The sequence below is a fragment of the Parasteatoda tepidariorum genome, chromosome 9 (genome assembly GCF_043381705.1).
Source record: "Parasteatoda tepidariorum isolate YZ-2023 chromosome 9, CAS_Ptep_4.0, whole genome shotgun sequence".
In the NCBI taxonomy this organism is placed as follows: domain Eukaryota; kingdom Metazoa; phylum Arthropoda; class Arachnida; order Araneae; family Theridiidae; genus Parasteatoda; species Parasteatoda tepidariorum.
The window spans coordinates 408,174-430,155 of NC_092212.1; the positions used below are offsets into that span (position 1 = coordinate 408,174).

Genomic DNA, 21,982 nt, shown 5'->3' on the forward strand with positions numbered 1-21,982 from the left:
ATACACAAACTGAAACTAAACATAAATGCAAACTGAAACTAAAACTAAACAGTTAATACACAGTCACAGTTAATCTGGCTGATGCCACATACACAACGTCACATGATAAAACTCGAGGATAAACTAAAACAATTGCAGGCCAACTGCTACATGTTACAACTTCATGCGAACACTTCACGTCTTCACTCTGACTATCAGATACACCGCGTACCTCGCCATCTGATTGGCTGATCACGGAAGCGAATTTTTGCTTTTTCCCTGCGGTTAACGTCTAGTCCATACATATAAAGGCTATATTAGTCCCTGGTCTAGTCAAATAGACGCTTTTCAGTAAAAGTGGCGAATTACCGCGAAGAGGGCGCTATCTACCGGAGTGAAAAACTTGCGTCTTTACACTTTACATACATTACGGTCAAAGAAAGAGTGGACTGCATGAAATTGCAATTAAACAGTGAGTGACGGCGCTTCACTCTCTATATGTACACTGCATGGTATGCAGCATGCAGGGATAATGCATTTCATAAAAATTTGGCGACCCCAAAAAACACTTCTGGCGACCCCCACAGGGGTCGCGACCCCTAGTTTGCGCACCACTGATCTATGGTACGGTTTGGCAATTCGCGTACCGAGATCTTTTGATCTCAGACCACATTTGTTATCTTTTCAACAATTTTAGCAGACCTGCAAAACCGCATCAACTGCTGCGGCGCACTCAGTAACACAATGCATGTTTTTTCGGACGAGTTTGGCGAATGCTTGTACATTTGTCGTACAGGAAAAGGGAGGACACATTGAACCATTGACTTAGTACCCTGCACAAAAAATAGAAATTATCCTTCATCTATCTATTATTGCATAGATTGTTTATTTCCAAATTATACTTCCGTTAAATGTAAATTAATAGAATTTGGTATTTTTTTAAATAGTGAGTATAGTCTTTTCAAAACATTCATAAAATCCTTTTTCAATGTTTTTAATCTCCATTTTGCTTATGATTCAGATGATAATGACGTCATTGAGTGATGATAATGACGTCAGATTTCATTATCATCACTCAAATACTAATAATTTTTTATTTTTGACAAAGCTTTAAGAAAGTCGGTGATTACGGAACAAGGTACATAGCTTCCCAAGCCAAAATTCTTGACGGTTCCGTCAAAAAAAGATGATGGTTTATGTTGGTTTTAGTGTGACTCATGATGGTCCGACATCGTTTGATGGTCACCATCATCCAACATTTCCATTATATGTTCATGGTTTTTAGAAGCTAACAAACTTCCATCATTCCATGATGATGGAAAATGCTACCTTTATACTATGATGGTTAACCATCAAGAGAAGTTTGACTCTCACGGACCAATTATGCATGATGGTTCATGATGGCTTAATGGGAATTTCTGATGGTTCAACATGAACAAACCATCAAAACAAGTTGTTATTCTTATGTTGGATCATTACAAATCTATCCGAATTCTTACATTAAGGAGATGGAATTATTGATGGTTACCATCAAGATTATGTTGGCCCATCAATAGGAAAACCATCAAAATTTTGACGTGGGTTTTTCTATTTCATACAATATATACACTATAAAAAAATTTGTTGCTTTCAGCTTGGCGAGATTGTTGTGTGTCGTCAGTATTAGCAGTACTTGGACTGTTATGTAAGGAACAGGGTGTCACCGCCTTGGCAATCTGCTGTGCATATGAATTATCACTGAGTAAGGTACGTGTATGAGTCTTTACTTATTGTTTTTTTTAAAAAGAACTTTAAATGCCAAGAAATTCATCTATATTTTATAATAGTTAGAAAAAAATATCGCTTCTGTATTAGTTAGAAAAAAATATTTGAACAAAAAAATTTAATGCTTAAAATAAATTATATTTCAGCAATCGGATAGTTGATATTCGAATAGAAGAAAAAGCTCTGAATGAAAATAACTTCATCTTGGCTTCTAAAAGTGTTGAGATTACTTTCTTACCACCAAATAATGTGAATATCTAGCCGGTCACTTCATTAGCTGTGGCTGGATTTTTTGAAATATTTATTATAGAGCCATGATGGCTCAGGGGGTAGGGCTCTCACCTTCCAATGAGGTGACCCGGTTTTGAACCCCAGCGATGGCTGGTCAGTAAGAATTTTGCATCTAGCTTGCACCGACCACAGTGATGACGCAAAACATCCTTAGTGATAGGCGGATCATGGGCTAAAGTCCCCTTGCCATCAGGCTAACTGTGGGAGGTTTTCGTGGTTTTCCTATCCATGTAACGCAAATATAGGTTAGTCCATCAAAAAAGTCCTGCACGAAGGCAAATTTCTCCCAATACTTGATCCAGGAGTTCCCTTGTCTTCTGGATAGGGTTCAAAATGACAAGGCTACAGAGTTGAACATAAGTAATCGTAAACCCTAAATTGGGTCGACTGTTCACGACTGTTAAAATATAAAAATATATTTATTATTAATTCTACTTTTTACTCCTCTTTGAATTACATTTTAAGGAAACAGGCTAAAGAGGGCATTTATCCTCATTCTCCGGTTTTCTCAATGCTTTGTTTTTTGAACTAAAATTTTAATTTTAAAAACTGGCATTTTTACTGATTTTCATGATTTAGAAATGGATACATAGTAATTTATCCGCAAAGATTAAAAGTAGGGGAGAGTAGGGTCAATTGTAACATTTTTTACTTAACTATTTTTAACTAACAAAAAATCCAATATATTATTAGTATTAATTGACAGACGAGTAAAGTAGACTATCCTCTACTAGAAAGAAAAAAAAACCTTATTTTAAATGCTATTATATTAGTTATTAACAATTTTTGGCAGTCGTGCACTTGTTACAATTGTCCCCACTTACGGGGACAACTGCAACAGTTCATAAATTCAACTAAAGCATAGTTAATTATTTATGCATATTATCATAGTTGTGATATATTTTTTATTGATCAAAATAGTAGTGATATTTTAGGAGTAAAAATAATAATGAGCAGAGACCTAAAGGGTTAAACTTTTTAAAGTTAAAAGTAAAGGGGCTAGAAATTTTAATTTATGCTGTGAAAGGTGACAAATAAAATAATGCACATGCAACATAATATAAATGATATAGGAAACTATTGGTGGTTCTTAAAGAGTTAAGTAATGGTTTGTCAACATAAGATTATTTATTTTCAGCTGTTACAATCGTCCCTTTACTTATTGTTACAATCGTCCCCAAGACGCCATTTCAGCTTCATTTGTTAAAAACAATGCTAGTTAATTAACAAAACTAATCTTTTTTTTTGAAATTTTAATTAAGGTGTCCATTTACATATTCGGTTAATAATTTTTATTTGTTTAAACAAAATTACTTGGTAACAATATAATATTCTAATACCAAAAAAAGTACTTACGTAGCGTGAAAATATCTTTTGCGATGTAACTCTTTCAAAAGTACATAAAAATGGTTACCAGTAGGGGTGTACTTGTAGATTCATTAAATACACCTTGTACGCCACCTAGGAACCAAATCTAGAGCCCGACACTCGAAATTTTTACTCTGTTACAATCGTCCTTTGTTACATTTGACCCCACTCTCCCCTACTGATAAAACAGAATTTAAATTTTTCCACTTAATAATAATGAACCAAGCTCGATACCTGATTAATCATTTATTGAAAAATGACATACTTTTATTTCTAAAATGAAATGTTCACTACAAATAAATAGACAAACATCGATTATTTCACCACAGGTTATTCAACAAACTTTTTAGTTTATTTTAGATGTGCAAAATATACAGAAGCACGCAGTCTAACTTTGCAATTATCCTCATCCCGTTAAAAATTTGTCAAGACTTTTAACTAAAATTAAATTAAAATTGGTAAAAAAATTACTTTTTGTAATGAATTTTTTTTTACAATGAAACTCATTGCAAAGAAGGAAAAATAAAAATTATTTTTGTGCTTCGATAATCGTTTCGGGGTGAAAAGCAAAAGAATGCAAGATTTTCCAGACTTATTCTAAAGAATTTAAAGAAAAATATGCCATTTATATTCTTTCACTGCTTATGCAATCACGAAAAACATGGAACTGCTAGCTGCTCAATTTTTGTAACTGACCATTCACTTGGATAAAATGTAGCTTCTTCAGTACACTTCATTCAAATGCGCTTTTCCGAGAATCCTCCCACACATCTTTCGAAGGAAGAGAATAAACCGAAAATGAGGCCGAAGAAAGAAAACAAAGAGGAACTTCTTTTCGTAAACTGGCTAAGAATATGAGTTAAGGGCTTCATATTCCTTAAGGACAGGTGGTAGGGGGAGAGAACTCTGATGGATAGAATATTATTCTTTTCTCAAAAGAAATCTTGAGATTTCAGATATTTTAGATGGAATTCCAGTGTCCGCAAATAGTAACGGTTTCTTGGCAACTATAAATTTTCTTCCCTTTCTTTGTTCTTTCAATAATGATTCGAGATTCAAAGTGAGTGGTTTGAATCACGACGATGACGACATCTGCTGTTGACTGATTGAGATTGAACGATAATCTGTCAAGTTTTAAGTTGCACTTCAATGGAATGAATTTTATGGAACAGAGTACGTACAAAAACAGGCGAATTTCCAATAATACCTAACTTTTTTTCTTGTATCAGCTATCCTGAGAATTGATCGAAGATTTGATTTTTTCGTCTTCTTTAATATAAAGCTAGTCAGTCCAAATCTGAACACCTTAAAGAAGCTGGCAAACATTTTAAATAGTTTCTTAACTTTGCTTAAAATATCATTGACTAATCAGATATTTTTACGAAAATTACGCTTAAGATAATTTGAACTACAACTTTCACTGAGCATGCTTTTCACTATTATAACTTAAAAACTATTTGAATGAAAAATTATACGAAATGTCACTAATGCGGTTATTAGTTTTTAAGTTATTTTTATCAAGGATAATTAAAAATATGTATTTTGAGATGAGGTAGCAGCTGCCATAATTTACTTAGATTATGAAAACGATTATACAAGTTTAAATATGCGTTGATTTTAACTGCATTTGTAGTTTGGTGACCATTTTGTGAATTTCATAAAAACACAAAAAATTAGTGATTAGTTTTTGCTTTGGCAATTCCACTTAGTTTAAAAATACGTTTCTGCTTCGAATGATAAATCTCTTTAATTTTGATTTTACAAAATTTGTCAAATTAAAGGGCTCCACCCCTTTCTCGCTGAAGTACCAACTACCCCCATAAATGCTTCCTGTTTATTTTAAAATAATTAAATATTTTAAAGACCGAAAAAGAAAAACAGAAATTGTTTTTGGGAAGATGGTTTTACATAATAATAATGTATTTTTAAGAATACGATTAAAAGTGTTTTTTTTTTAAATATGTTTTAGTTTTAAAGTGAAAATATTCAAACTTAAAAAGCAGAAATTTTTTTTTAAACTATATGTTTCTGTGTATGCTGTATTTCTTAAAACACGATTAAAATAGTTTTTGGAGTAAATTTTTAAATTTTAAAATAAATCATTACTATTTTAAAGACGTTGTATACTTGTTACTAAAAAAACAAGAGCAAATGTTTTAGAGAAAAAGGTTCTATAATAAAAAATTTTTACTTTTGAAGACACTATTGAAATATGTTTTGGAATATTTTTTAGCATTAAATTTCTGCTTAGAAATAATACTTATCATGATATTTCTTAAAAATGAAAAAAAAAATACATTAAGATTTTCAAATGAGGGACATTACGAAAAAGAATTTTGAAAAATCACTTGGTTATAAAGGATTTTAATATTTACAGAAATAATTTAAACTCATATTATCACCCTGCATATACTCCATAAAAGGAAGGAATAGTTTACAAAAAATTACTTTCAGTAATTTTTACTTGTTCTCGATCCATTGCATTTATTCCTAATTTTCCATTTTAATTCCTTTTTTTTGACAAGTGGAGACCAAAGTATTTAATGTGACCTTCAAAAAATTTTTCCCGCATTTTATTTATCGCACTTATATGCATTCTTTTTTTTGAAATATTATTTCATAGTTTTTGTGGTTAATTTGAACTCATTTTGAGTTATAAGTCATTTAATAAAAGAGCAAATAATCCAGAAGCCTCCGCTATCAAAGTCAAGATAAGAAAATGTTTTTTAAACACTGAATTAGGAAGAGAAAAAAGTTTTTAACTTTTTTTTTATTTGAGAAAAAGAGATGATGATTAGTTTCTCAAATATTGGATGCATTTAATGGGACGTCTAAAAGTTACCCCTGAGGAGAAAACTAGATTTGTATTTTTTTTTTCCTCATTATTATTATTCCAAACTTTAACTTTTTCCCTTTATGTACAAAAAAAGTAGTTAGACATTATTTTTTTATCATTCCATGCTTGTCGTTATACATGACGATTTGTTTATCATTGGTTAATATTGTACCAAGAAACTTTTTTTCGTAAAAAAAAAGAAGAAAAAAGAGAGATTTTCTTATCTTAGGAATATTCTTTTTTTCCTGGGAATTAACTGACAAAGTCCAGAAACAACAGTGGGAATGTTAATGAATCACATTTAGTTTGAGAATCATCTGCCGAGCAGACGATAAATGAATAAGAATCAAAAAGAGAAAGAAAAAAAAGAGTCGTTCCGTTTCTTTATCTGATTCATTAGCGTTATCGTGTCGTGCGACTGGACGAATGAAAATGGCGCTGTAAAGATAAAACGGACTATCGGAGTATTTAGTTTTGTTTTTCTTTTTCTCCTTTAGTTATATTGTTCTTCTTCTTCTGTGCGAGATAAAAGTACTTTTTGGCTCTGTTCCACATATTTTTGTTCATTGACTCGTTCCTTTAATTTCCTGTCTTGTTTAGATGCTACTTGAGTTATTAACTCTGAGCCATTCTATGGCCAACTCGTATTTGACCTCTAAGATATAAATTGCCCAATAGTTAGATGGAAATGTACCAAGGTCCTCCTCACCGTGGATTTAAAAATATGAGTTCATATTTTCCTTAAAAAACATAACTAAATCAAACTTTAAATGTTAATGCAACTTATTATAAGCTCAGTGCTATAGAATTATTTTCCGCAAAAAAAAAAAAAAAGCTAGAAGCTTTTAAAACTGAGATTTCCGTAGTGATCACGTTTTTCAAATGTTTTTTCAAGTATGAAGCCAAAAAGCATGCACATTTGCAGTTACAATATTTAGACGAAAATAAAAGACAAGTGAAATGTGAAAAATCACTGTTGTGAAATAAAATCTCAGCACCTGTTTGATTGCCAGTTTAAACTTGAAGGTTCTTTTACCAATCATCTGTAACGCCTCTTTGTTTCGTTTACCAACCGAACAGGTTTAGAAGTTTTGTACACTCACCTTCTATGGGAAGATTACAGCCGTTAACTAACATATTTGTTATAAATTATGCACTTGAAAAAATTATTTTGAACATATAAAGTTACATGGTTTTTAATTGCATGATTCATCAATTTTACATAATTCATAATATGAAGCAACATAGACTAAGATTCTAACGTTTGTGTTATTTTTCTATCGTTTTTGTTTTAATATTAAAAAATGACTACTTTAAATTACTGTTGGAAAAATTAAATTATCATAAAGTTTTTAAACACCATTATCACTAGATTGTTTCAACTCATAACTATGAATTTTCCATCAAACTACTCTGAGCAAAGGAAAATCCACGAGTAACGATGAATTAAAATGACGAAACTTGCATATGATTCAGACTAAATACAGTAATGACAGAAATTTCCTTGAATAATGTTCACCTACATTTAATTACAGTCTGATTTTAGCATTTTACCCACTGTTTATCAAAGATATAATCTATGTACTTTTTTTTCTTGTATTAAATAAGCGTTACTTTCATGTGTCAAAAATTCTTTAAACTTTTTTTCATATAATGTTATAAATCATACATGAAAGCTAAAAGCATCCATTGTGTTTCAAGATGAATCTCTAAGAATCGAACTTTAATAGAATTTTTTTAAATTCACGATCGCAACACTCGAGTACGCCCTCTAGCGGGAGTCTGAAGATATCAGGCATTAATTCCATCATAACCATTGGCAATGATGGACGCCATTTTCTTAGCAGCAAATAAGAAGCAAAATTTCCCTAAGGAAAAGCTGAAGAACTTGAAAAAACTAACCAGAACATGCCAAACATTGAAGCAGAACGCGCCAAGCGTTTGAAGAACAATTTCGAAATAATTTTTACCTTTCTATTACCAACAACATAATTTCCAATTACGTGATCACTTGCTGTTACAGATATGTGTATTACGGTAAAAAAAATTTCTGTCCTCAATTCATTACAAATTAAAGTGAAGTCAACATTGCTTTCGTCATTCCAATAAATAAATGTGAATTCAGAGCGTGCAGAACTGTAATAGTTATAGTATATTCTTCTTCGTTATAGAACAGTATATATTTCTGTATCTATATAATTCGGAAAACAAAGCAAAATTTCCCTAAGAAAAAGCTGAAGAACTTGAAAAAACTAACCAGAACATGCCAAACATTGAAGCAGAACACGCCAAGCATTTGAATGCCAGTAGTTTCCAGTTTNGATGGCGAAAGTTCATTACAACTGATGAAGCTTGGATCTATCTATCTGATACCAATGCTAAATCTAAAGTTCAATATCTTAGCCGTGGACAGAACAGGCGAGACTTGACACCATCAACCACGGTGCCTCATGTCAAAGGCGTAATGGTTTGGATGGGCATATCCGCCCATGGTGTGACCAAACCTCGGTTTGTGAAACCTGGGGCCCAAAATAAATTTTGAGTATTCCATACAGAAGATATTAAAGCCCTTTTTTAAGGATGATTACTGCAGATTGTACTCTAATAGTGATGCTGTGTTCCATCAGGACTCTGCCCCATCGCATGCATCTAAGGTCACCCAGAAATTCCTAACAGATCAGCAAGTGAAATTCCTGAGACCAGAACAATGGATTCCAAACAGTCCTGATGCTTCACCATGCGACTATTTCCTATGGGGACATCTGAAAAACAAACTGAATAAGAAAAGATTTTCTACATTGAGAGGCCTTCAAAGAGCTATTAGAGAAGAGGTGAAGAAAATCCCCCAGGAAATCATTTTGCGGGCTTTAAAATCATGGCCGAAGCGTTGTAGACAAATCTATTATGCCGGAGGTCGACATATTGAGAAACATCGCTGAATTTATGTAATAAATTTCGGAAATAAAAACATTCAAAAATGATCCCTATATTTTTTTGTTACCCTGTAGATTCAAAACAATCACTATTTTCTTCTCTATCATAACAATCTCTATTTCTGTCGCCATATTAACTCTAATAAGTAAGATTCAAAATGAAATAATATTTACAAAACGTACGTTTACCACGATAGAGTTTCATGTCATGGGAAGTGGTAAATTTTCCTTTTTTTGGTAAAATATTTCGCTCCTGAAAAAATAAAATTATCTTGTTTTGTTTTTGGCAAATCCCAAAGACGAGAATTTTCGTAGCACTAAAAATGGCGTCAAAAAAGAATTGTTTTTTCTTTTGTTTTGGTTTGTAAGCATTCTTTATATTACGTTTTTTAGTTTCTAATTAATGATTTTTATTGAAACTTAAAATTTTTTGATAAAAATGGTTATCAAAAAACTTTTTTTACAAAATTAAATTTTGTAAAATTATGAGGCCTATGTATGCTTTTTGTTCATTTTAATTTTTGAAGTAATATGATTTATAAAACTATGGAATGTAAAGTTTAAATAAGCCTTTCGTGTTATATCATTAAATTTAGTAAAACAATTTCTCGGGCATTAGGTTTTAACTTTTATAAGAATCTACATATTTTTTTCTGTTTATGTACAAATATTTTTCCGATGTGTTTTGGATGTTCCTTCTTTAAAAAGAAGAAATACCATTTTGTTTTCGTTTGCATAAGAAAGAATATCAAAATTTTTTCTTTTCTAAATTTAATAAGCCACAATAAAGAAAGAACGTTGAAATGCTACACGCTGCATTAAAAACGTCTCTAGAGTAACTGAATGACTGTTGATATAGAAATCGCAGATATTCGTCTCATACAACAACGCCTACTATAGTTCGTTGCGATCGCGAATTCTGTTACCAAAATGCCAAAACTGGGGCATATTTGTTAGCTTTTTTTTTAAATTGGGGATTTATTTATCCAAGTAATGCAAGATCTCTTGACAAGCAAAAAGAGCTGCTCTTAGAGAAATTATGGAACTCATCATGCTGTCTGTGATGCTCCAGGGGTGTTTATTTATTTTCCAAATAATAAATGGTCACATCAGTGAGCGAACCCAATCAACATGAGGTAGCATGCTTATTTTTACATTCTGTAAGTAAAATCCTAGAATAGCCCACATCTTGGCGACTTTTTGAAATCTCGCCAAGCTGGCGATTATTACTGGACTCAACGTTGCGTTTTGATTATTAAAAAAAACAATTAAAATTATTACCAATTGATTAAAATATTTTTTAATAGAATGAACAATAACTTACCTTTGCTGTGATGGCTCATCTTTTGATATTGGATGGTACGTCCTTATGACCTCACAAATAAAAGCACTGTAGGCATCATGTTTCAGCCGGTACCGAGCAAAAAGAAATTAAAAAAGGAAATAATAACGTTAATAAATGAAATAACGGTTAAAAAATGAAAAAATAACGACGATTCTAACAGCAAGAGATCAGAGGCATAAATGGCAAAACAATAAACCCTTTTTGCCTCTTTTCTAACGAAATCCTACTTTCGTGTAGGTATACATATCAAATAATCAATCATGTTTAAGAATTTTGGTGATGTGATCGGACGTTCAAAATAATCCCCCCAAAATATCTTCCGAAAACCGAGTTTGGCGACACTTCAAAATAGGATCCACCCTTTAATTTTTAACTACGTCTTTATATTTGCGGAATAAGTCTTGTCGTTCAATCCAGAAAAAGAGGTATCTCCAGCGGTGGAGAGCGTCTCTTGAAGGGCAGAGCAGCTCCAGAGATGCCTGTTACACATGTCAACATATTCCTCACACAAAATGCACTTAAGAGAGTCAGCGAGTTCAATATAATGTAGATCTGCTTGTAAAAAGTAGTGTCAAATCTGTAACCAAGAACTCGGCTCCTTGTTAGCCTTAAATTCGCAATATGTCAAAAGTAAATAAATTGGATGAAGCTGGATGAATATAAGAAACAGTTTTATGAACACTCACATACCTTAGTATATCTCTATAAGACTACAAAATCACTTGTCGTGAACTCCATAGAAAATTCGTGAAGCCTGATGGGACATCAGGTAAAATGCTGAAATTCAGCATCTCCAAAATTTGGTGGATTTGCGCGATCAAAGCCCCGGAGCTTGAACTGAGTGCAACGCATTCGCAATCTCGTTATTTTTTACTCACTTCCTACAAAAACTAGACCCTTATCATGTCTAGAAAACGAAATTTAAAGATATTCAGTGATGTTCATCGGAAATTCTCTTTGAGCAACTCAAATATTTATCCTGTGAGCAATGGACGCAAGGCAAATTCCACCTTTTTCTCGTCTAGTGACGCAAGCAAATTAATTAATTTTTCATTAAAGTAATAAGTATACAGTTCGTAAATATTATCTGTACATGAAATATGTTTGCACCTAAAGATTGTTAATCCATCAATTTGTTTTATACAAGAAAAAATACTTGAACAAAATAGTTCTACTTGCTGCTGTGCATGCCCGAAATGAAGTGCTGTGGAAGCATTTACAGTAATATAAAATAATTTTGACAAAGATTAAATGTTGAAAGGAAAAAAATGAACTCCTTTGTCTGCTTTTCTTCCATTTTAGAACTTGGGTCACGTTCAGAGTATCCGACACCTGATGCTGGGTCGTGGAGTGGTGACTCCTTGGTTAAGGGACAAGATTCTGCGACTCTTTCTCTTGAGCAGTTTCTTAGTTGTCATAATCTTCTTTAGGTGGCGACACATGGGTCACAAAGTGCCCGTTTTTAGTAGGTGAGTGACCACTCTTTAAGATTTTTTTCTTTACATGAATTTAAAAGTTATAGAAATGTAAGGAGTGTATCTAAAATGTAAAAATATTTTTAAAATGAACATATTTTAAAATTTCAGATTACAGTTTTTTTTTATTTTTTAAATGGAGTTTAAAGATTTTATTTTTCAAAAAAATCAACACTATATTATTGAAAGTATATCAATAATGCAAAGAAAAAATATTGCATAAAATTGTTGACCGATGAATGTGACAGACCTGCTTTTGTGAGATTAATATCGATATAAGTTTTACCTGAATGTATAAAAATTGTATTATAACTTACTAAATAACCTAACTAACCTGGAATATTAAAAGCAGGAGAGGTATTGCTCAATTTTTGAAAAACACTTCTTTTTAGACAATTCACTGCCATTTATCGGGTGGCACTGTTAAGGTGGCCCAGTCAGTTAAGCAGCCGTCCCTCACACCGCTGGTTGGTAAGCTGGGGGTAGCGAGTTTGATCCTGACAGCCGACAAAACAACCGGCGTTTATACGAAGCGAGCTGCGCATTAAATCTGTCGTGTCGAAAAATACTCTCGTTGCTTGTTATGTTAAAGTTTGGAGAAAGGGTACCAGCTCAGATATTATCCAAGTCGCCTAACCAGGATAAAAATTACGTGATCTTGATGTTCCTACCATGGCGGATAAGCGATAGAGCTCTAAAAATGGGGCTAGGTGCGTGACCATAGTTGGGTAATGGTATGAGTGCATAAAAATGTAAATGTTTTTTTTAAAACTTTTCTCAATAGGTTTGATAATCCAGTGGCTGTATCTGCTACTCCAACGCGGCAGCTGACCTACAACTATCTCCTTTCTGTAAATACATGGCTGCTCTTGTTCCCTTGGCATCTCTGCTGTGATTGGACGATGTCCACCATTCCTTTGGTCACTTCCATCTGGGACATTAGGAATGTGGCCACACTCTTTCTGTACGCAGGAGTCTTTCATATTGTACGCAGTCTATTCAAGATGGAAGAGGACGCAAGAATGGCGGCTGTCATGGTAAAGACTTTTTTCTATGTGTAATAAGTGGACAGGTTGTAAGGTTTCTTTAAACGGAAGAAAACCTCTCGATTTCTATTAATATTTGTTTTCCAGAACTGTGATCAGGACTGAGAGCATATATACGATGTAGATGGCGCGATTCTTTCTTTATGGCTCACGGTATTATATATGAGACGAGCGTTTCCGACACCAACAGCCCCTTGTCACATGGACGTGATTTTAGTTTGACATTTTATTTTATAACCGTCAGACTTCTTTATGGAACTAATCCGCATTTGCGTTACATGGAGAGGAAAACCACGAAAACCTTCCGATGTCAAGCTGACGGCGAGGGGACTCTAACCTATGATTCGTCTACCAGTGGGAACATTTTTTACATCAGCACTGTAGTCGGTGCAAGCCGGATGCGGAATTCGAATCGACCAGCCATCGCTGGGATTCGAACCCTGTTCACCTCATTGGAAGGCGAACGCTTCATCCCCTGAGCCATCGTGGCTAATTTGACATTTTAGTTAAATTTTTAAACGACAATAAATGGCGGCTGAAGACCGTTCTGATCACACAGGCTTTGACTTTTAATATGCGCCTTTGGTTCCGCGGGTATTTAAAATATGCTTAATCTAAAACTATTAATAGGGCCAGTCAATAGATAAAAATGTATTTGGCTTTTTGAGAAGATTGAACAAGTGAATTACTGCATATTTCGACGAAGGGGGAAAGGGATGGAAAGGTTCATGCGGGCTTTCATTTGTTGTTTTGCAGTTTAGGGTTTGCTAAATAGTATTTTGATTTTTCAGATAATTTAGCCTTACTTGTCTCATTTCCAATGGTTTTATGTTCTAAGATTAATGTTTCATCCTATAATTAATGTTAGACTATGCTTTCAGAAGTTCATCTTTCAAAATAAAGATAATTATATTTAGTACCATTTGGCATAATACTATTGCTCGAGTTCAACCCCTGAAAGTTATCATTATCAATAATTTTCGTCAATACATATCCCTTTCAATGAGTTCCATAATAATCCATTTCCACAGAGATATCTTGATACCAACGCAATAAGTTTAGTACTTATTAAAAAAAAACACTTAAAAATAATAGTGGTTTAAGTCAATAATAATAAAACGACTTCTTATGTTTTTTTAGAGAGGACTCAGTACTTTTTCTTCATTCATTTATTAATTTAAATTTGTACCTTTTACCAAAATCAATAAATGTTAATTCTTGACAATGATTAGTGACGACACAAATATTTTCATAATCATTTTTGGCTAGCGAAATAATATCGGTACTAACTTTGAATTGCATAAAAAAAAATCGCCGAATTGTTGTTGATGCTAGTGATGCTTTATTAAACGTGGTATTAAATACTTCTGATATTGCCATTATAAATACTGTGGTAATAAGCAATTATTATAATAATATAGATGTAGGTAGCGTGGTAATCGGTTTTTTCCACCATCCTCCTAAACGGATATGTACACTAATATCACTGTTCTCTTCTTTCATGGCACCTATCATACAACATTTGTTTTTTTTATTATTTGTTGTATATTCTGGTGCAGATTCATATCATTAGAATTACCATAATCTGAGTTAGAAATTCAACTCTCTAAAAGATAGATTAATTATACATAAAGTATCATTTAAAATTTATCATAGTTTTTCCATCACTTTATAAATTGCTTCAATTTTATTTTATTAGTTGTTGAAATTCCGTTATTCAAATTCACAGAGATATAAAAGCATTAGTATTAATGCAAGAAACAAACTTACCTTTTAAAAGAGTCGATTAAGTAATTGATTATCGATAACTACTGCTACGTAACTAATTGTGATTACGGGTACAAGTAATCATGATGCCATGAAAGTGGGGTGTAATCGATTACATTACATTTAAGTTCATATCATATCCTACAGCAAGCGCGATAAGGGCAACACTGAAGTCGAACAATTGCCACTCAACTAAAATAATATTTGTATTTAGTAATCGATCATGCTACTCGATATTTTTGGACTTTTCCTTCAAAAAGTGTAACAATGCAAGCATATAGAAATTGTTTCTAACAAATTTTTCAAATTCAAATACCCAATAAAATTTTAAGTGATCGTACTTACTGCATCTAAATGTAGACGATTTCTAAGAAACTATTATTCTAAGCAGTTATTAGCCATCATCCTCAAATGAACGAAAAGGTAGAAAAATCTAACGCTTCAATAATCTCTAGTAAAATCAACGAAACTTCCGCCGACAAAATTATTAGACGAAGTAACACACGAATATTATTATATACCTCATTCTGTAACTCAATTGCCTTTTGCTTATTTAATGTATGGAAAATCATCTTGTAATCAAAATATGATGTTGATCCTCCTGTTGATGAAGCAAGAAAAATAGCTGTCAAAAATACCGATGAGTTTTTTAAGGAAACCAAAATTCGCTATGATACTCATTTTTTTGAAACTGATTTAACAGTAATTTCATTCATCCTGACACAAGGAAATTAAAATCACCGTATTCTGGTCCATAAAAATTTTCATCTGAGATGTCATTCCAAATAGATAATTGTCTCACTAAAAAGGAATACGCATATTGACAAATTAAAAAAATTATATCCAATTCCAGCTACAGGAAAAGAAATCACGATGTGCTTTCAGTGCTGGTATTTCTATGGAATGTCGTTTTTCCCCTTTTTAATTTTCTAATTTTTGGAGTCCCTTCATTATTTGTACTAAATTCCATATTATTTTATTATTTTTACTAAATATTGTATCCATATTATTTTTACTAAGTATTATATCCATATTATTTTTACTAAATATTATAAAATTATATTCTCTATACGTAATAGAAGCAAAAAGTTACTGGAGTAGGTCATTATAAATTATTAAAAAATGAAACATTCATTTTATATTATATACTTCAGAGTACTTTCCTCCTGCATTCACACATTTCTTACAACATTCGTATAACCGTTCCTGGAATTCATTTTTTTGAGAGTTTCTTCTTTGCATTTTCGTTCATCTCATTTGAGCTCACAAACCGGTGTCCCTTCAATTTCATTTTCAGCCGCCGAAACAGGGTAAATATCCACTGGTGCTAGGTCGGGAGAATAAGGAGGGCGTTCTAGAGTGGTCATACTGTGCATGGCAATGTACTTTTTAATGATCAAAGAGTGATGTGGGGGAACATTGTTGTGCAAACGAAATCAATCGTTTGTAGCCCGTTTTTCTGATCGTTTTCGTCTGATTGCATCGCGTAATCTTTTTAAAATCTCGAAGTAAAGTTCTGTATTGATAGTTTAGTAAGTAAAGTTCTGTATTGATAGTCTCCAGGAATAAATTCGTAGTAAATAACGGCTTCGTAACACCTCCCTCACATCATTTTCCTCCGGTTTTCCCCCAACGAAATTTTCCCGTTATCGGTGATGTTTTTGCTTTCCATTCACTTGAATGACGTTTTGTCTGAGGTTCTCGTAGAGTGAGTACCATCACCTGATAAGATTTTTCAAGAAACTGCATCAACCATGATCAAATCCCTGCACACGTTTACACTCACTTCTTTTTGTTCAGGGGATAACATTTTTGGAGAGATATGCAAACAAGCAACATTTTCATCTGCGGTGGAAGGGGAGATCATCTTCGATGTTTGTGCCACCTTCACGAAAACGCTTATGCTACTCATACACATTTTTTTTTCATGTCATCATTTCCGTGTGCTTCTTCAGCATTTCGAGCATCTCAGAACGAGATTTCCCGAGAAAAACTTAGAAATTAAGATTTGCAAGCTGCTCTAAAGACGACATTTCAAAGCCCGACGAATGAAAAATTAGCTTTGTCAGAAATGACCTGTGTGGCCCTATCNGAGTGAGTACCATCACCTGATAAGATTTTTCAAGAAACTGCATCAACCATGATCAAATCCCTGCACACGTTTACACTCACTTCTTTTTGTTCAGGGGATAACATTTTTGGAAAGATGTGCTGACAAGCAACATTTTCATCTACGGGGGAAGGGGAGATCATCTTCGATGTTTGTGCCACCTTCACGAAAACGTTTATGCTACTCATACATAGTTGTTTTTTTTTTCCTGGCATCGTTTTCGTGTGCTTCTTCAGCATTTCGAGCATCTCAGAACGAGATTTCCCGAGCAAAACTTAGAAATTAAGGTTTGCACGCTGCTCTAATGAAAATTTCGCTTTGTCAGAAATGACCTGCAGCTAACGCTGACAGTGCCAGGAATCAATTCCAGAAGATTGAGTGTTTTCGTTATTAGTGCTGCCAACCTCTAAAAAAACTATTTTCCTTCCAACGAACACCCGCATGAATGCAGGCGACCATTCCGGGAATTTATTGACTCTACCTCGTAGTTATGCTGAAATATTTGGTTATATGAATGAATGTTGTTATATTTTGAATGTAAATGTATAATATTGATATGTTCTGGAAATAAACTCAATTTAATTCATTTTAATTTAGTCGCGTGATAGCGAAGTTCTGACCAATAGGCCAATAGATTGACCAGAAATTTCTTCAGAGGGGGGAATATTATGTAATGTTAAAAGAATTATATATTAAAAAGTCATAAATAGAGCTTATATCTAACGTGCAACCGATTAAGACCTTTCTCACAGAAAAAATGATAATACTGATCTAATTATATCGGAAAATGTAATGATGTGTTTTTAGCAATCTGAGAAATTGATCAGTTACACTTTACCACTATTTAATATTTAAATATATTGTCCAGAATGAACTTTCGAAGGTCAAAACCTTCTATTGCCAGAAGATAATGTTCTCCTTTCTTGGACTCCCATTTCTCTCCAACCTATATTTCAACAACCGCCGGCTACACTACAATATTATTCTTTTCAAAACTTAATAAATAAATTAAAAAGTAAATTTTTTTTCAGTTTTATTAATTGCACATAAGCGGCAAGTATATAAAACCCATGTATAAGATAAAGATACAAAGAAAACAAGGGAAGAAATTTTTGTTTTATTTGATAATGAAAACGATACTCCTTTCTAAAGACGATATCTTGAAGTAATTGGGAGTATTCCAATTAAAGGGGACATTTTGACGCTATAAAAATATTCTGATTGAAAGGACACATCTAAGAAATGTTTGAAAGTGTCAAATTATGGTAGTCTATTGTGTTTATTTCCACATGAGAGGAGGTTACTTTCTTCGAAAATTGCTTATCGCTTGTTTCCGACGAAAGAAAAAAAAAACCTCAACAAAGGTAATTAACTTGTTAGAAAGAATAAGAAATTCAATAACCAATTTCACTCCTTTAACTATTCCAATAAACTCTTTCCATTTGCCAGCTCAAAATGATCACTCAGTGCATAATAAAAGGAAATGTGGCAAAAGCGATACGAAGAACAAACGATTTTTCAATATCAGTATCGCTTTCATCGATTACTCCCCCCATCTTAATGACTTTCCAATAAGACCTATATTGATAACTAATACCGCCTCAAATGCGATAACTACTGGTATGGGAGGTGATCATAAATATTACCTAGATTTTTCCGATTTGCCTTCATCTAAGCAACTGGTTCCTGTCCTACTGATCTATGTTTATAAGGTTGAAGTAGCAACTGCGCTTGTCATATGTTTCATTTATCTTCCGTTATCACAACGCAAATAGTGGGACACTCAGAAATACTTATCTGCCATATGAAGAAAAAAAAACGATATTTCATAAATAAATTGTAGTTGTTTGTCGAGGACAAGACTTTTCAAATTAACACTAAAATGTTTCGATATTAACTTTACAACAGTATCCGGAGTATTCACCAATTTTTTAAAATCTAATTTTGGATTTTTTGTCAGAAATAAAGTCAAAATCCTATTTCCGATAATGCAAGAAGCATCGCAAATCTGTCAAGAGAGCAAAAACAAATACGCTATTCAATTTTGACAAATCTTAATGAGCATGGTTGGAGTAAAAAACAATAATAATAAAATAAAATAAACAGCCAAACCACCAGATCTATTTCCAATTGAAACTTGATATTTCTTATAGCCGCATGCAACTTCTTTCCGTTTCACTTATATTCTATTTTGTAGTCGTTGTTGAACAGCCGACCCAATTTTGAGTTTACTGCTACCAATGTTCAACTTCGTAAGATTGTCATTTTAAACCCAATCCAGAAGACAGAGGAACTCCTGTATCAAGTATTAGGAGTAATTTGCTTTCTCAGAGAACTTTTTGGTGGAACTAACCCGCATTTGCGTTACATGGAGAGGAAGACTACGAGAATCTCCCACTGTTAGCTTGACTGAAAAGGGATTTTAACGCAGAAACCGTCTATCACTGAGGATATTTCACGTCAGCATTGTGGTCGGTGAATGCCGGATGCAAAATTCGTATCGACCAGCCATCGCTGGGGGGGGGGGGGTGAGCGCTCTATACCATGAGCCACCGCTGCTCTTTTCTGTCACACTTGGCAATGTAACAGGTTTTGTTGCTTTTAGTCTCGTTTTCCATTGTTTTAAGTCATTAGATTTCGACGAGGTTATTTTTTCATTGTCTAATATTATTTCTGGAACTATAATGCGCATTTTTTCAAAAATTTACTATAGACAGGAATTTCAAACATGTGTGAATATTAAGAGCTATGATAACGGAACACTTTGATTTGGGCACAGAAAAATTCAGGTGTAACGAATTTCATTCGTTTGAAAACCCAAGTAATCAAAAATGGTGTCTGAATTTGATATGAAAAAGATAGCGATAGAAACGCGCGGATTCCTTTTTGTAAACTAATATTTAAAAAAAAAGGAAATTTACTTATTTAANGTTTAAAAAAAACTTTAAGATTGCCATAGTCGCTTATGTAGAGCCTTAATTTTGGGATGTTACGGACTTGATAATCTACGCAAACTCCATCTGTGATTGCAATAAATGGCTTTGATAATCATTAAAAAAGTAAGGCTACTGGAATGGCTCTCAATGTAATTAAGCCATGATTTAGTTATTGAGAGAAGTAAGATAAAATTTGACTAAAAATTTAGATTGCAGTAAGAACAATTGCAATTTTTTCCCTCACCTTGGAGTATCCATGGTTGTTTCGGAAGACGTGAAATATTGTGTGGTTGCGAACAGTTATTATTAGGACATGTTTGTTATTACAATCATTAACAGTTATTTGATTTACCTTTTCATTTTGCCCGTCAATCCCCGTGATTGTTCGCATTCATTGGTTTCTTTCTTTCCTTTTTTTATTTTTAGTTACTTTTTGTTTTGAAAATTGGTATCTTCTACAAAAACAAAGACAATTTTGTTGACGAGTGATATAAGTATTGTAATTTTATGTAAACATTTCTATAATAATCGTAACAAAATGAATGATTTTGTAGCAGTACTTGAAGAAGTGTATGTGAATACAGAATGAGCGAAATAATAAGAAGACTCATTTAATAGAGATAAAAATCATTTCATACTTAAACTGTTATAACGATATAAATCTCTCTTTAAGAAGTAAAATCACTTTTTATTAAATTTTTATGTTTTATTATAAGTTTTAAGATTAAAATCTGGCATCAACCCATGGCTCTCTTTCTTTGGTTAATTTTGACATTAACTCGAGCGTGAGCTTATAAAATAAGGAGTTCAAGAGAGATAATTAAACTCCTATCACGATCTGAACAATGGTGATCATCATGTAAAAAAATAGTTTCCTAATCCCTCTCTTTCACGTAAAAATATTTTGTTTTCACTTTTTATACGAGTTACTCCAAAAGGGTACTTACTTTCCTGACATGCCTTGTACTTTATATTTCATTCTAAATAAACATTTTAAAAGAAATATAAACAAAAGTCTTATTCTTTTCTCAGGGGCTGTCACTGCTGGTTTTTCCTTTCCTACCAGCGAGTAATCTATTCTTTCCCGTTGGTTTTGTGGTGGCTGAGAGGATCCTCTATATTCCAAGCATGGGATTCTGCATCCTGGTGGGACAGGGGTGGCAGGCCATCGTCGAAAGGAGGTAAGTTTCCACTTAAGCACATTTTCATGTTGAGAGAATTGTCCCGTAATCGTAAAGACACAGTTCCCAGTAGAACACCAAAGTAAAGCATCACTGGCTGTGGTCATTAAGAGGGTGGGTGAACACTTTGAACACTCTGTGTAGGGACCGAGGGTGCGTGGCATCGGTCCTCGTTAAACTGTTCTACCGTAAAGTGCTTGACTTTGCGCACAGGTGAACGGGCTACACAAAGCAGGGGAGCCATTCCCTCTGCAGAGGATTAAAAATGCGATGGCATGTCTTCGGATCATCCTCAGGGATGCTTCCCAGACCCAATCGCCCATTATGCTGCTCTAGTGGGACATAAATTAATTACCTACCTATTGAGAGAATTAAAAAGTTAACTCTCTAAGCTTGATAAGGAGTGCGAGTGTATTTAGCGACGAGACCAATCAACACATTCTTCAGTTCACCACTCTAAGATAAGGTTTGTTTTATCGCTCGTTACAATACTTTTGATTCTTGTTTGAATAAGTTCTTACAAAATTGTGAACTCAAAAGGCTACTCAATTTATCATAACAGACCGATTTAGTAGTTATTTTTGAGCATAACTATTTTGAATTCATACATTTAAATTATTTATTCGAATAAATTTATTCGATATACAAACTCTAACCAGTTCGTTTGAATCTTCTTTTCTTTATAAACATAATTATTTTATTGAATTTAGAAGTTTTGAGCAATTTATTCGAATTCAAAGATTTCATATTTATAATTTGTATTACTTTATTTATATCCCACCGGAGAATTTATTTATTTGGTAATCGTGACATACCTACATGCAGGTTAAAATGTTCATTAAAAAGAAAGACTTATACGCTCTTGTTAAGAATAGATAGTGCAAATTAGAAAATGACATTAAAAAAGATGCATACAGGTGGGATTTTAACATGCTACTTCCATGCTGCAGA

The 21,982-nt window shown here is 33.1% G+C and overlaps 1 protein-coding gene across 2 annotated transcripts in view; it reads left to right on the forward strand.

Annotated features, from left to right (window-relative positions):
* The window catches only part of LOC107453289 (protein O-mannosyl-transferase TMTC3), a 234,368-nt gene that overhangs the window by 166,567 nt on the left and 45,819 nt on the right, over positions 1–21,982 (forward strand). For both annotated transcript variants that reach the window (XM_043049050.2, XM_016070054.3), the window contains 4 exons: positions 1,613–1,725; positions 11,819–11,985; positions 12,776–13,028; positions 20,883–21,031. In XM_043049050.2, coding sequence (XP_042904984.1) covers positions 1,613–1,725; positions 11,819–11,985; positions 12,776–13,028; positions 20,883–21,031 — 682 coding nt within the window. The remainder of the gene's footprint in view (positions 1–1,612; positions 1,726–11,818; positions 11,986–12,775; positions 13,029–20,882; positions 21,032–21,982) is intronic.